This window comes from Hetaerina americana, unplaced genomic scaffold (genome assembly GCF_022747635.1).
Source record: "Hetaerina americana unplaced genomic scaffold, ioHetAmer1.1.p SCAF_3, whole genome shotgun sequence".
Classification (NCBI taxonomy): domain Eukaryota; kingdom Metazoa; phylum Arthropoda; class Insecta; order Odonata; family Calopterygidae; genus Hetaerina; species Hetaerina americana.
Window position 1 is genome coordinate 13,020,628 of NW_027286874.1, and position 16,795 is coordinate 13,037,422.

Sequence of the window (16,795 nt, forward strand, 5' to 3'; positions counted from 1 at the left end):
GATAGTTGATCAGAGGGACATTAAGTAAGGAGGTTAAGAAAAGACTAGTGAAAACTTAAGTATGGAGTGAGGATTTGTTCAGTGCCGAAATAATGGCTATTGAAGAAAGATGATAGGCATAGACTTAACGTTTTAAATGGCATAGACCACCAAATAATAATAATCAGTGGAAACGGCACTTCATTCGTTGCAAAGATTTCAAATGTTTTTACTTCCATACAAATTCATGATTTCAGTCCATTTTAAAGTATTTCAGATTTATTCTTTCATTTCAATGTTTAAAAATTAAATTCCTTCTCTCTCATGAGAATCTGTAGATAACCTTTAAATTTGGTAAACTTCCCTAAAATTCAAATTAAACTCTTTTGCAGCAGTTTTTTTTAAACATTTTATTTATTAATTCATTGCAATTATTTAACAAACAGGAAGAACAGCCCAATCAAAACCAAGACCCTTTTTCTGGTGACGGGGCGAGGAATTAACAGCCTTGGTGGTATTCCACGGATTAAACCTGCAGTGGAGAGACAGCTTGAAATGAGAGGCATTTGGTTAGTAATTTATTTCCATTTCTTAAGTAAGAAATGCCACCTATCTTTTAATGTTTTTCTTGATCACCCATCCTATTTTAGAACCCTTTGTTTCAATTGGTCCTCTGCATTGGGCACACTCCTTTGTATCCTAGATTACAAGTGATTCTTTTCACTCCATTGTGGCCTACTGGTTCTGGCACTGAAAACTACTCTGGTGCAGCCCAAGGTGTCATGCTCCCACATTTCTTGATTTTTCAGTCCGATTGTAATTTTGCCTGTGTAAGGACTGACCTGCAGTTACCCTTGCATGCATTCACACTGTCCTGTCTGCAGAACTAGGTGTAATCACTTTATGTATTCTATAAGTCTGTCCCAAAAGTAGTATGTCTTATATTTTACCAGATGAACTGACGGACGGATGGGCGGCGGTTTCTCTAGCTTTATTTGAGTGAGGGGAGTCTCAGGAAAAGCTGGAGGCCAGTGGCAGGTGGCTCCCAGCCTTTGCAGATCGTTAGTTTGCAAAACCTCTATAACCTGTCCTTATTACGTTCTGTCAAGAACTGATTATTGGAACAGTGCTACACCATCAAATTTTGTATTGAACTGGGCTAAACTGGGAAAGAGACTTGTGATGACTTTTGATTCTCTGGCCATAGGTTACGTGCAAGATTATAAATGATAAGGAAAAACTCGGATGCATCCAAGAAACAGAGTGATTGCTAATTATTTTGCAAAGTGGTCAAAGTTTTTATTAGTGTATATTTTTTTATTAAAGATTAAAAGTGAGTATTTTTTTAGGCTAGGTACCGTACTGATTCATCTAGGTGCTTAAATTTGTCAACAACTCCTTTGTTGGACTCCAGAATTCCGAACATGCTCTGCCATCAGCAGGATGGCATTTTTACTTAGATTTGTAAAACTATTTGCATTAATTTATTATTCACCAATATGTAATTGTGATGCCAGAGAAAATGCTGGAACATCTGTGCTTGTAAATATAGCAACGTCTATTGGATTACATAAGGGAAACTAGATAGTGTAAATGGTTGCACAAAACTTTTGAGTGATAAAGTTTCATCCTCAAAAACCTGGAATCAGAATGCATTTAATTGCTGGCCATCCTTTATTACTGAAAGTTTGCAGGATTCGGTAAATGATGCTACTGGGTAGGTTAAATGGTTGTGATCTGCAGGCAGTGGCTGTGGTAGGTCACAAGAATGTATAAATGCATGTGAAGGTGGATTCATTACATTGTAGGATTTATCTAGCTCCATCAATGATATCATCATCTCCCATTGATTTCAGCACCATTCGTCGATTTTCACATGCCAAACAAAGCACTCATGTTCTGAGTTTACAATGCATATTTGTACGAGTATACTTACATATAAATGAAAAATTTTTGTTTGTTGTTCAAGAAAAATTTGACTCGAGGTCAAGTTTATTATGTAAGTGAGGTCATTAGTGTACTGAAACTGATCTGTAATTTAGTGATCAATTGCCATATGATACTTATTCTTACCAGGTATGAAGAGATGAACCCTGGGCTTCTTAGGGTCATGATATCTGCGAATCAGCCGACAAAAAAGAAAGTCTGATGATTCCGACTGGATTACTCCAGCTATTATGGAGCCATTGTTTCTCATAGCAAAATGCATATAAATTTGCATTCTGTAGCTAAGTCTTGTTATTTGAGTAATGGTTGGTGATCTTGTGATATTTTTGTACCAATTTAGATCACTTAAAAGAAGTGTTGCCATTATTTTTATTTTCATATACCAATAAATGTGCCCTGTCCTGTCTTTCCAATAAATTTTCCATATTAGCATACATTGTGACAAATTTTGAACACCCAAAATGCAATGACTGTTAAAATCTATGGTCATCTTAGTGGTATTACCAAAATAAGTACAAATATTAATTACTATTTTAATGGTACAATTTAATTTTAATAATAGTTGAGCGTATAATGTTGTTATATTTTAAGTTTAAGGTTCTGTTAGTAGGATTTTAGTAAACCTTTAAGCATTATATATGTTAAAGGTAATGTTATGAGTCAATTAAATGGTAGTTATATTTCTTGTTTGATTCTTAATTATTTGCCTCTTCATTTTCATGGTGTTTAAAAAACTATGTTTTGCCATTTTCTTATTTTAATGAAGACTCTTTTTGTATTTTATGTCATTGATGTACAAGTTTGAAGACAAAATACTTTATAGTGCTGCTAGTGCCCACAATACTTTAAGATTGCATTTGTTACAGATATTCTATTGAATTTAGGTCTAGGTTTTGCTGCACAGTGAAAGGATTTCTTTTGAAATCCATATTTTTATAGCTTGAATTTATAAATGTGCATATTTTAAACTTGCATAAGTAAAACTGTGGTAGTGTTTCACCCAGAATTGTCCACTCTAATCCTCGCCATTTTACTATCCCCTATATGTACAAATTTGTTTTTTGTATTGTATTATTTGTATGTATTATACCTAATGAAGAAAATAAGGATTATAGATAGATACAAACTGCATAAATTCTTGTTGAAAAATGACATGGAGGGTACAAATAATATGTATTGGCACAGGTTTCTATTTATTATTGAGTAGAGTGCCATGATGACTGATTGTACTGTAGATTTTACATGCTTGAGAAAAGCTTTTGTTATCAAGTGAGAACAAATTTCATTTTTTATATTTTTTAGTATGGTGGTACATTTATTTTATAATGTTTTTATGGAAAATATGACAACCTTCCTAGTTGCCCTGGCATTTCTAGGAAAAGAAGAAATAACTTCAGTGACTTCAAAACATTTACCAAGGTTGGAGAATATGATTATTGGTGAATGAGATAGATGTGTGCATTATGAGATATTTTTACTACATACTAGTAGTTTATTATATTGTATAAAGTTTCAGAAAGTTTTTAATTTTCACAGGTTATCAATTTATGGGAGGTTTTCCTATGAAATCAGAAAGTTACCAACTGATAATTTACCCAAAGTATATTAGATGGGAATTGTTGATGTAGGTTACTTGCTAAATGAAAGGAGTTCTTTCTCTGAATGGCATAATATATGCAGTGAGGCTTGGGTATTTCCTGCAGTTTTGGGGTTTTTAAGTTCACTAAGGGACGACATTTCCATTTCCGCCCAAGAATCTGGTATTTTGTTTGTATGTATGTTGCTTTTAATTTTCATAAAACATATTTTATATCATCTTCTGCTACTGGGGAACAGAAGTGACTGAATGTTATGTTGACAGATGTTTGTGTACTATATAAATATGTGGGTTATTTCTCGGCGTTTAATAGTTTTATCGAATGTTTTGGACCAAAGTTTTGATCAAACTAAATGAGAATTTTAGTAATTTACATTTTCATTATTTTGCATCAAAATGTTGGTCATCCTGTGATTATGCTGAGGGTTCTTTTGTGAGAAATAATATCTGTCCCAAATTAAAAATCTTTCCTTAATGTATTCAAACCAATTATGGTTAAAACTGATAATAAATAAAGAGCTTAAATATATACCTGCAGTATTAGGTTTCAATTTCAATATATTTCCTGAACTAATAAAGGGATATAACACATGCATTTAGCAGGAAATAGCTCTTCTATTCAGCAAGAATTGAACAGTAAGTTTTGTTATCTGTTTTTCCCTGTGCACCAGTGGCCTATATGGTTGCCAAAGCAATAATTTGCCTGATAGTCATAAGTGTGGTGATATAAATATAACACCCATAATAGAGGAAACCTGGTTTTTTGGTTTTCATGGACTGTTTTTGGAAATTGGAGGGGTTTAACTATCTCCTTTATTACATGATTCTACAAAAACCTGGCAACCATAAGTAATTTTGTAGGCATTTCTCACAAATATGCTATGAATGTGATTGTGAATGGTGCCAAAGATCTCCTTGATGTTTATGCTAGTAGTACAAAATGATGCAATGCATCTCCATTCATCCCAAGATTTTACACACAAAATATGAGATCTCATGAAATTCATGAGACAATACAAATATAACCATCCAGGATATTCTATCACATCATAAAAAAGTTCTTGGGTAGCATTCTGTTTTTATTTAACATTGTGATTGACAAACATTTTGATTCCTTACGGCAAATATTAATATAATTTAATACTTTATTAAATTCATGTATTCAAGGTTTATAGCTATTAAAGGTATGTTTGAGACAGTCCCTAATGGCTTTACTTTTACCTAACACAAACTATTAGGAAAAAAAGTATTAGTTGTGAATATTGCCATGTTCCACACGTTTTGATTTCTATTATTTTCGTACTACAGTATATGTAGTCACATTACATATATTATGAAAAATAATGGAAATCTAAACGTGTGGAACATATTGTAGTCACATCCCTCCCCAGACTACAACCTTGACGTGGTGGAAGGGCTTGTGCGTTCCGATGACCCCTAGAGCTGTGCTGGCGGGAGTAATTATAATAGCTCCTGGTAGGGTCACCCATGCCAGATAGGTCGAAGGTTAGGAGCCAGACGAAAGGTAGTCCACACAGCGTCTGTTCCTCAGTGAGGCGGCTGCAATGGCATCTGACCCCAGTGGGGCGGCCTGTAAGTGATGGTGTCACGTTAAAAACACTATTGAGGAAGGCAACGGGAAACCACCTCAATTATCATTCCCAAGAAAAATATGATGGACAATAGAGATATTTTGAGTCCTGGCAACCACGGGGCTCGGCCCAATCGGCCGTGTGTCGTGCCTGGCAGCGGGGGAGGCAAGGCTTCCGCGGTCATCATCCCACGAAACCCTTGCAAGGGAAAATCAGCAGGACAGAAGACGCAGCAAAAGAAGACCAAATTACTTAGAATAGGAGCTTGGGATGTTAGGACAATGATGATGACAGGAAAATTAGGGAATATTAAATGAGAGAAGGAAAGGAGAAATATAGATATTTTAGGTTTATGCGAGGTGAGATGCAAGGATAGCTGGGATTACCGGAGTGTTAATTATAGAATAATATACAGCCGCAGGAATGAGAGCCAATGAGCGGTTGCCATAATTTGGACTAAAGAGTTAGAAGCATAGTAAAAAGAGAACCAGCATTGAATAGAATATTACTAGTAGAGATAAAAGCAGATCCAACAAACTTTGTTGTTATTCAGGTATACATACCACCCAGCAACCATACGGAGGAAGAGGCTGATAGGATATATGATCAATTAGAGGACATAATCCCTTGTGTTTCTGCAGGGAAACATTTGATAGTGATGGGGGATTGGAATGCGAAGGAAGAGATGGTGATGAGGTGGGTGACTACGGTTTAGGCACAAGGAATGACCGCAGGGAGAAAGCAGTTGAGTTCTGCTGGAGACAGGGGTTAGGCATCACCAACACTTTGTTTAGACACCACTAAAGACGCTGGTATACATGGAAAATGCCAGGTGACTCAGAAAGGCATCAGCTAGATTATATTCTGGTTAGGTTCAGGAACAGTGTGACCATTTTGCACAGCTTCCCAGGAGCGGATGCGGACTCTTGACCAGTCAGACTGGTCAGCAGGCTAGAAAATGGAATGTTGAAGCATTAAACGGATTGAAAAGGAAGGAGTACCAACAGGCTGTAGAGGAAATCATAGAGGATGGTAAAGAGCTAAGTACTATCGAAGAAAAATGGGAAAGTTTCAAGAAAGGGTTGTCTAAAGCTGCAAAAGACATTATTGGAACCGTTAACGCTAAAAGAACTTGGAAACCATGGATCACATACGAGATGATTACAAAGATGAATGAGCAGAGAAAATGGAAGAATGTACAAACAGAGTTAGGCAAAATGAAGTACAAAGAGTTAAACAATAAATTGAGGTGGGCAGCAAAAAAAGCATGGTGGAAGATGCAGTGCGAGGATATGGAAAGTCTGCAGAGGAAGGGTGAAATTGGTGCGCTGCACAGCAAAGTTCAATCTTTATCGGGAAGTAAGAAAGGGAGATCTATGCTAACAGTTCAAGATAAGGTAAGTAAGATAATAGTGGACACAGGAAAGATCCAAGAGAGATGGAAGGAATATATAGAAGAACTGTATAGTAAAGAACTTAGACCAACAAAGTTGGACATCGAAAAGGAACATGACGTAGAGGAAGATAGCTTAGGTCCAGGCATACTTGACGATGAGATAGAAAGGGCATTAAGGGAGATGAAACTGAATAAGGCGGTGGGGATAGATAACATTCCCGCGGAATTATTGAAATGTTTAGGAAAATGTGGGAGGAAGAGGCTATGTGGGCTGATTCGTAGTATCTATGAAGAAGGAATCTGGCCGGAAGACTTCGTGAGATCAGTTTTAGTTCCTATTCCAAAAAAGGTAAAGGCTACATCATGTGAGGACTACAGGACAATAAGTTTGATATCCCACGCAGCTAAAGTTGTTCTAAGGAGCATAAACAAAAGTATAGAGAGTAGGGCAAATGTTTACGTAGGGAATGATCAGTTTGGATTTAGGAAGGGCCGAGGTACGCATGATGCCATTGCAGTAATGAGATTATTAGTCGAGAGGAATATAGAATACAACCAGGAGGTATTTGCCTGTTTCGTAGATTTCAAAAAACCGTTTGATGGAGTGAATTGGGAAAAACTAATGGGTATATTAAAGAAAATAGGAATAGATTGGAGGGACAGGAGGCTAATCCGCAACCTGTACATGTCTCAGACTGCTCAAGTGCAAGTGGGAAACGGGGAGGCCGGATGGGTAGTGTTAGGAAGGGGTGTAAGGCAGGGTTGCCCATTATCACCGTTGCTGTTCAACCTGTATGCAGAGGAAATGATCAAAGAGGCATGGGAAGAACTCGAGGTAGGAATGAAAGTGGGCGGGGATTTCGTAAAATCAGTTAGGTTCGCTGATGACCAAGCTTTGGTTTGCCAGTCAGCCAAGGGGTTGCAAGCATTGCTGAGTACATTGGAAAATCAGTGTGATAGGTATGGGGTGTGAATCAATATTAGTAAAACAAAGATTATGTGATTTTCTAGAAAGAAAAAGGCTAAGCTAAACATTAAAATAGGAGGGCAAAAACTAGAGCAGGTAGAACAGTTTACTTATCTTGGAAGTGTTTTGGACCAGCACGGTCAAAGTAGTAGGGACGTAAGGAGAAGAATTATGCTTAGGCAAAGAGGCTTTCACAAGGAGGAGAGAGTTGATGAGAGGGGCTGAGTAAGGATATTAAGAAAAGATTCGTAAAAACTTAAATAGGAAGGTACGTAGCTATGCACGGCGCTGAAACATGGTCATTGAAGCAGGAGGATAGACATAGATTAGAGGCTTTTGAAATGTGGTTTTGGAGAAGGTGAAATGGTCTGAGAAGAAAACAAATGAGGAAGTACTTGGTATGGTGGGTGAAGAGAGGGGCTGGTTGGCAGAAATCCTAAGGAGGCAGGAAAAATTGATGAAGGGCGTATTAACTGGCAATGGGTTGTTGAAGACTGTAATAGAGGGAAGGATGTTAGGCAAATGAGGAAAGGGAAGGAACTGGATAGGGATGTTGGACGGGATGAAGGGAGGAAGGAAGTACTCAGAGATGAAGAGGGACCTGATGTAGAGTAGGATGCTGGATTTGGTGTTTTGTTAGGAGTCACAAAAGATTTATTTGGTAGCTGTGTCCACCCAAAAAAAAAACCTACCTTAACTGGTAGATTACCTAATAATAATAATGTAGTCACTTAAAGGTGCAAATGACGTTAGTCATTGAGGCGCCTAAAAAACTAAATTAATGCTTCTTATTCAAGAATTTCCTTATTTTGCCGTACATTATTTCCTTCTTCATTTCACCATAACTTCTGCCTGCTTTCATGCTGTCTAAAAACCCTACTCTCTTCCTTCCTCTTCCCTGCTTACCCATCATTATCTATTCTTTCATAGCCTTCAACATCCTGCTACCTTTCAATAATTCCTTCACCCTCTTTCTCTAACTTCTTAGGATATCTACTGTTAACTTTTTCTCTTTGACCACCTGATTTCAAACTTCAGTGTTTGTCTTCCTCTTTGCTCAATTTATTTTCTCCTTCCTTATCCGTGCCCATATTTCAAAAGCCTCCTATCTATGCTCATCCTCTTGCTTCAAAAACTAGGTCTTACATCCTAAAAGTCTATTACTTAACTAATCATTTCTTCACACTCTTAACTAAGTGTGTCTAATTAATTCTCTTCTTGGAAATGCTTCTCCTAATGCCCCTATTACTGTGTCCATTTTTCTCCAAAAATACTACCAATGTACATGAAACGCTGAACCTGAGTAAGGGTAGTTTAAAAGTCAAATAATGTATAACTGTTGAAATACATTTGATGTAAGAGTGTGTATAATTCTCTCCACCAATTCAGTTGCACTTTTTCCTCTACCCCTTGTTCCCACATACCATTCACTTGTACTTAGCTACTCCCACATCCTCAAATGTGATGACGTAGGCAGAAAATGAAGTATGTTCGATGCATTGTGCATGAGATGCACTTAGAAGGACAACAAGGGAAATGCACTGCTCACTCTGGCAGTATGGGATTATCATGTAAATAGGGAGAGGGAAAATAAATTAGTTTAGCTAATACCTGGAATATCATTTTGTGCTCCCTGTTCTCCCCCGATCCATTCAATAATACACAATATTGTAATTTTGAGAATTTGTTGTCTCAGGCATAGCTGTATGGAATTTACATAACACAATGAAATGAAATAATATACTTTGTAATTCCACACACTTTATTTAAAAAAACATGACCCAGGTTTCGACGTTGAAAGTCATCATCAGGTGGTCCTCATAGAAGCCAACTTGGGAAATATACCTTCTGATCAAAGGAGGGGGGGTTGGTCAAAAGGGGAGGTTGGAGGGGTAAAAAGGTTACAATGTAGCTGGGAAGAAAAGAGAAAACATCTTTTGACTTAGAAGAGTGGTATGCCGAGGAGTGGGGAGTGGGAGGGATACAAAATTTCGTTGGCAAGTTCATCTTTCCAATGGACACATTTCAAAATTTCTAACTGCTCCAAAGCATCAAGCATTTAACCTTTATTTTCAAAATGAATAATTTTTGTCACAGAGTCACTTTTGTGGTCACTTTCGATGAGGTGCTTTACAAAGAGGGATGTTATGCTCTTATTTTTTACACGTTTGGTGATCTTTAATTCTTTCTTTAAATTTCCATCCTGTGTGCCCAGTATACTTTGCGTTACATTCTGAGCACTTTAACTCATACACTCCACTCCTCTCGTTTTTGGGGACTTTGTCTTTAGTGTGAGGGATCAGGTTCTTAAGGCATGAACCACTGTAAAAGGTATTTTTAATTACTTTTTGAGAAATGGTCCCTAGATATAGTATTCTCTGCCATTTGGCAGTGGAATCTTTTAAATGTTTGGGGTTGTAAATGTGGCTTAAGGCTATTTTTGTAAGTTTATTCCGGTAAAGTTTATTAATTAGATATTCTGAATAACCATTGTTTACTGCTAATTTTTTAATTACATTAAGTTCCATATTTACATTGAATTTTGACATAGGGATAACGGTTAAACGGTGGATTATTTCAGGAAATGCCGAAAGCTTTTGGGTGAAGCAATGCCTTGAAGAGGAATTAATTGATTGGTCCATGTACATTTCCTTCCTAAAAATGGAATATTGTAACCTGCATTTGTCTTTAGAAATGGATAAGTCAAGGAAATTCAGGGAACTGTCACCTTTTTACCCCTCCAACCTCCCTCTCTGACCAACCCCTGTCCTTTGATCAGAAGGTATATATATGGCAAGTTTGATTCTATGAGGACCACCTGATGATGACGTTCAACATCGAAACCTGGGTCATGTGTTTTTTAAATAAAGTGCGTGGAATTACAAAGTAAATTGTTTCATTTCATTTCAATATGCGATGTTGAGAATGACCAAGTGCATGCTAGAGATGGAGTGACAGTCAGGAGTGTGACTGTGTGGTATCAAGACTTGGCCACCTAATTAGGGTGTACATCAGAATAATACCAAATTGAATCATAGAAGGTAAGATACCTAATGATTTTTATACCTCTATGGAAGGAAATATGGCCAGGGTAGGATTAGCTACATGGAAGACGTGCACACAAGCCTATGCAACTATTAAGAGATGATTTGTACTGATTCAACCATTATCTACAGTTATTATTATCTTTAATCTACCAATTCAGGTGAGTTTTTGATGGGAACAAACTACCAAACAGTACAGTGGCAAATACTTTGCCACTCTCAACCAAACGCAACCTACCACCCTATATTACAATGAGCCCCTCTTCAATTCCATATATTTCATTCCTGCATTTCGTCCAACATCTTATATCCTACTTCTTCCCCTTCCTTGCTTGCCTAACATTTGCCCCTCTTTCACAGTCTTCAACATCCCATTGCCAATGAAAATGCTCTGCATCCATCTTTCCTATCCACAGTAAGTACTCAAAACATCCTATTGGCCTTTGCTGCACATTAATGTCATTCCCAGTGGGCACTCTTGTTTTGGAACAGGCTTAGGGAAATCGGTCAGTCTCTAGACAATGACTCATAAATTAGAGCCCTCCGAAAATTCATTTTTTTCATCAATATAGTACTATGATACTATTGTGTAGGATATTTTGTAATACATGCTTCCAGGAGCCTGCAGCTCATGGAAGAACAGAGTAAGTTACAAGATCAAATAGAACGATAAGAGATGTAAAATTAAATATCAGCAAATTTTGTCGGTGCAAAGTTATAACTTAAGAGAAAGTGACACAAATAAATATATTTGTTTCATCCACACAGCCTGAATGATAGAAAAAGAAAATAATAATACGAGTAAAGTAATGCATTATCATTGAGGCATAGTTTGAAACAATCCCACCAGTACTTTTTAAGGTTATTTAAAAACATTTATAAGGCAATGAATACGAGGCATATTTAAAAGAATTGTTATGGTCATACAAGAGTAATACAACATGATGACATTTATCAGCCAGAATACTAATCGTCAATCAGATTGAAGTTCTTGGTCCACTAGTTGAACGATTTCATCAGTCTGGATACTGGGCCTGCCACTCCGACTTTCATCATATGCATTTGTATGGCTATTTTTGAAGTCTCGGCACCATTGTCTAACCTTGCCTTCACTCATTACTGTACAGACATAAACTAGGCACAACTGCTGATTAATTTGAGCAGCTGATTATCTTTTGCTCACAATATTGGAATCACAGGATGTACTCTGCAGGAGCAATGATTACATTGTTATCTGCCTTCGTCAACAGGCAAACGACTTCTGGATTAAAATAATAACTTTAGTGGCTTCAGGAATTATCAATAGATGGCTCTGCATGTGAACAACTTTGTTCCGACCAACCATTATTTAAGTATAAGAAAACAGATTTACTCTACCATTTCAGGCTTCACTTAGTGGAAGTAATTAGTGTCTATATTATAAGACTGAGTTCTTTTTCACAGAAATGCATCTTATGGTACAAAAAATTTCACCAACTTGTGGTGCAGTACCTGATGATGCTGAAAGTATGTGAAATGAAATCTGAAAATAAATGTCTGTTGAGAAGTAAAAAATCTTTTAATTTAGATAAGAAAACGGCCTTGTAGATTCCATGTCTTAAGGCAAGTGAAAAGAGTAGACATATTGCATTCTCTCAGATAGATGATTGTTTAAACTGTGTTAATCATTTTAATGGCACAACTCTAATTCCAGCTCTTTCAAAAGTCAAAGTTTGATCGAGGGGATTATGAATTTTTACAATAGTGTCAAAAGCAGAGTACTAGAATATTCAGGAAAGTATGATGTTAATATAAGTAGTAGTAAAAAAGTCTTTGTCTTGCAATTTTCTCTATTATTATTGAAATGAGAGAGTAGTATAGATATAGGACTATAGGTACTTCATTTAGATATGTTACCACCTTTAAACAGTGGAATAACTTGGGCCTCTTTTAATTCACTGATAAACCATTCTAAATGACACATTCATTAACAGTGCAATAGAAGAACTGATATTCAAGGCATAACTATGTTTTGGGTAATCCCCAGGTAATTTTTACTGCCATTGTTTTCAAGAAAAATAACATACCTGCTTTCAACTTCTTTGGTATTAGGTACTTGGTAAAAATAAGGAATTGATGATTGAAAAAAATAAAAGCTTAGTTGTAAGTTCCACTGGATTTTATTTGATACAACAGGTTTTGTAAGCAGTCAACATCATTAAGTGAAACACAGGATTTTACCCTTTGCTTTTGTCTCCATATCCTGAAAAATGTAATTCTTCAAAACCGGCATCTTCAACGCCTATTTTCCAAGAGAAAATGATGCATGGTCCTTTCAACAGTACTCTTATATTGTTTGAAAAAGCACCGAAGTAAGTTAGAAACCTGCCAATTCACCCCAATTTGGAAAATGTAATAGTTGATTGTGAAGATACTCTTTCCCAGGAAGATCTAGGCTGCAAAACAGTAGCTTTCCATGAATTCATATCATACTTTTAAGAAATAACAAATGCAATCACCTTGAAGTAGCAGCTCTTCAATCTGTTTATTAAGTGGTTAAGGATTGTGACTTAAATCATCAAAAGGCAGATAAAGGAAACTCAGTGGTTGTTATGAAGAGAGAATATTACCTGAAAAAGTTATAGCTATTGAGCATTAATTTTAAAATTTTTAGCATTAAAACTTTCATATGGAATGCGGTATTTTATGGTGCTGAAACTGGCCATTGAAACCAGGTGATAGGATGGAGGTTCTGACATGTGAGTGTGAAGAAGGATGGAAATGCTAAAATAGATGTTAAAAAACAAACAGAAGCACTAGGCATGATGGGCAGGTGAGAGGGGACAGTGTTTTGCATGATTATGGGATGTAAATTTGTCTTATTGCTCTACGAATTCTGGAAAATCACTTGACTTTCGGCAATATTCTTTCATGCGGAGTGTTCAAACATTGCTATGATAATATCACGAAATATCAAATGTTTTTAATGCATAGACCAAATTTGTAAATACCATTACTGTAAATACAGCTGTAAAACCCAAAATTTGAATTAAAATATGGTGGACAGGAGTTATTTAAAAGGCAACTTACCTGTGTCTATTGGAATACCACAATATTTGTTGAAATTCATAAATGACCAAATGTTCTGATCTGACAGTAATATTTCTTACACGAGAAAACAATGCACCCACAGAATTTAATCAGAAGGTTGAATTTTTGCATTAAGACCACTAAAACTGATGTAAGTGGGGAATGATGCAGCAAGGGGCTATTGATATGTGATATCTATAGGTAGTCTATAGAAAACGCACAGCATATCTATTCTCCCCCACTGAATGAGCCTGACGAAAATGTAAATTCAACTTCTTCTACTGCAATCACATCCATGCAGTCAGATATACCAAAAATGATTCAGGCAGATGCAGCATATACTTCAACTCATGTTAGAAATTTTTATTCCTCTAATTCTATAGATTTCCAAATGCGCATTGAGTTGCGAATGGGTGAGAATTTGATAACTTCAAAATTTGATATTTGTTATCACTTGCATGTAGAGTATGAATGCATGTAAATGGTAACGATATATTTGGTTGCAATAGAGCCGTGCGTTCCCGGGATCCGGGTTCGAATCCCCATCAAGGCCAATGATTTTTAAATTCTGAAATTATTGCATTTAAATGCATATTAGCGGATTACTCCGTTCAAAGTTACTGTTGCGGCATCTCCCGCAGTTTCTTTGGAATTTGTACAAGAATGACGTTAGAGTTTATCACTTGTGACACTAGGATGCAATGTGAGGATTGCTCTTAATGCTAAATTTATTGACGATAGACTCCCTCTTTAAATGAATGTGGAAACCAATGCAAAACCTCCTGCCTTCTTGGAAAACACTCAAGAAGTTGTGTTGATGGTAGAGAATGTCTGTCTTAAGAATGCTGATAAAACAGGCTACTAAGTCCAATGTCACTTTGAGGAGGAGGAAACGGAAAGGTAGAAATATTCAACTATTTTCAGTCCCTATAAATGTGAGGCTACTTTGCAGTAAATGCCATCATACCCTCAATAATATATTAAGAGCGTACATGGGAAGCATGCTATGTCTGAGGTGAGGAACAAATATACCCGTGAGATAGTTGATAAATATGGGAGGAAAAATGAACAGGCATGCCAATTTTTGAAATGCAAAGCAAGTTTATACAACATCCTGTCCATGTAGTTAGAGAAGATTCTAAATTGACTAAAAATATTTGGCACCTACTGGTTCCTCTTCTCAGTATGGTTACGCCTTGTAGAAAGGGGCGAGTTATTGTTTACAGTATTTCTTTCACCAAAAGTTACCCTATATTTACCCATATAAATATCACCATAGAATTTGAAAGGGCATCCGCACAATTAGAAACAGGGCAGCATGACATTAAACGTTGAATTAATCGATAGCGCTCGAAATGCAATGAACGGGCAATTCAAATTAATTAAGGCGGCATACATTCAGGGGCAATAGCCGAAGGATTTACAAGTGTTATAGTACTCAACACAAAGGAAGCAGAAGCCGAATTTAATGAATATAAAAATACAAGCTGTTTCCCGAGCCGCATATAAATAGTCTACATAATTCACACAAGTTTTGTTCAGCTAAATTAATTACGCCTTAGTGGTGTAAAATGATACTACTTTCAAGGAAAAACCTATTCAACGGGTTTCACTTTATTCATACTCAAAAGAAACTCCTTTGGTACACATAATAGTGATAAAGATCAAAACAAAATACACATTATAACACATGTAAGTCTTATAATTCATCCTTTCCATTCCAAAGAACTCGGAACACTAAATAGTGAAATATTCATTTCATCTCGTCTAGTTTAAAAGCATTCAACCAAAGAATCACTTCCCATGCCGAAACTTGCCATGAATTATTTTATGCTTTCACTTTGTTGTTTCGCGATCCTTTTGGACGCTTCTAATAAAATTTTTGCTTCTTGGTTTTCTTTCTCCAAACTGTTCCGTAAGCCTTCAAGATCGTGCATGAAACTCTTCCTATTGAAAAAAATAATACTAATTAAATGACATTTTGTATATAACCTGTAATTATTTGAAACGCAATCACAGCCTTGTCCTGTCTGTACAACAGATGTTATGCCACAACGAGGTGAATTTAACAAGGATAGCAAACCTGTAGTAAAAGCCTGTCACTAAAAGCGCCATCATTCCAGCGAATAATGCAGGGAAACGTCTCCTGCTAAACGTGCCCGTTGATTTCATTGCTACTTTTCGAATTCCTACCAATAACTTGAATCATAAATACATAAACTTAAAATAATCATTGACATCGCTTTCTTATTTCAACAAGCACAAAATCCCCCCGCTGGGTTACCTTTAACACAAATGAAAATTGATTCTCAGCTATTGACAACAAGCGAATGCAGCTAAAGCGCACCAGTAAATTGTCAACAAACCAGTTCAAGGCATGTGGCTTGCCGGCAGTTAAAAATAAAATTGTATTTTCCTTGTTAGAACTATCTTTTTATCATATTTGAATTATACTGACGGAAGAGTGAACATGTTGATGACCAAAACTTTCCTCACGAAAACTAAGAAAGGGAATATTTTGAAGGTAACTTGTTTTGGAGCATTCATCACTTCCTGGAGTGCCTGTTTTTATCCAATTTTTGTGTGAACTCATGAAATTTATTTATCTCAATTCAGTACCAAATTGCGGACGTAGTACTTACGATTTATTAATTTCTATTTACTAATTTTTTAAGGTTGTAAGAGAACACTACCTTCGAGATGATATTTGGTGTGGCTCTCAGTTATGCGTCATTTGCCCTCACAAAACAAGAGATCTTGTTTTGGAGGAAATGCCTGAGTCTAAAAGTAGTCTCTTTCCCTTTCCACATTACTTAGTTTTGGATACAAATGTTGTCCTACATCAGGTAGGAAAAATTGCTAGTTTTCTTAATAATTTACCGACTTCATTTTGTAATTAAGTTTCATGAAAAACTAATTGTCTAAAATTTCGTTGCAGATGGACGTGCTCGAGGTTGACGCTCTTTACAATATTATTATAGTGCAGACAGTTTTGGAAGAAGTACGGCATAGAAGTTGTACCCTTCATGCCCGTTTGAGGAGTCTAATGTCAAATCGGGAGAGAAACTTTTATACATTTGTTAATGAGCACCACCAGTAAGTTATATGTTTGTGTAAAAAAAATGATGCAAAGAGCTATTGAAAGAATATAATGTGAAAAGTAACTCGGGATCTGAGAGCAATGCATCGTGTGTATGAAATTCA

The 16,795-nt window shown here is 36.4% G+C and overlaps 2 protein-coding genes and 1 long non-coding RNA gene across 3 annotated transcripts in view; 2 read left to right on the forward strand and 1 right to left on the reverse strand.

Moving 5' to 3' along the window:
- Window positions 1–4,629, forward strand: part of LOC139690068 (NEDD4-binding protein 2) — a 56,920-nt gene extending 52,291 nt beyond the window's left edge. Inside the window, exons 14-15 of the mRNA XM_071587266.1 lie at window positions 426–548; window positions 2,056–4,629. Coding sequence (XP_071443367.1) covers window positions 426–548; window positions 2,056–2,128 — 196 coding nt within the window. The 3' untranslated portion in view covers window positions 2,129–4,629. The remainder of the gene's footprint in view (window positions 1–425; window positions 549–2,055) is intronic.
- A 10,560-nt stretch (window positions 4,630–15,189) lies between these two features.
- LOC139690668 (uncharacterized) lies at window positions 15,190–15,894 on the reverse strand. The gene is made up of 2 exons (XR_011701492.1): window positions 15,675–15,894; window positions 15,190–15,538 (listed from the first exon to the last, which is right to left on the reverse strand). It is a non-coding gene; the product is annotated as an uncharacterized lncRNA (long non-coding RNA).
- Window positions 15,895–15,941: 47 nt separating this feature from the next.
- The window catches only part of Dis3 (exosome complex exonuclease RRP44-like protein Dis3), a 35,204-nt gene continuing 34,350 nt past the window's right edge, over window positions 15,942–16,795 (forward strand). The window contains exons 1-3 of the mRNA XM_071587427.1: window positions 15,942–16,115; window positions 16,267–16,437; window positions 16,530–16,687. Of these exons, the coding sequence (XP_071443528.1) occupies window positions 16,062–16,115; window positions 16,267–16,437; window positions 16,530–16,687 (383 nt within the window). The 5' untranslated portion in view covers window positions 15,942–16,061. The remainder of the gene's footprint in view (window positions 16,116–16,266; window positions 16,438–16,529; window positions 16,688–16,795) is intronic.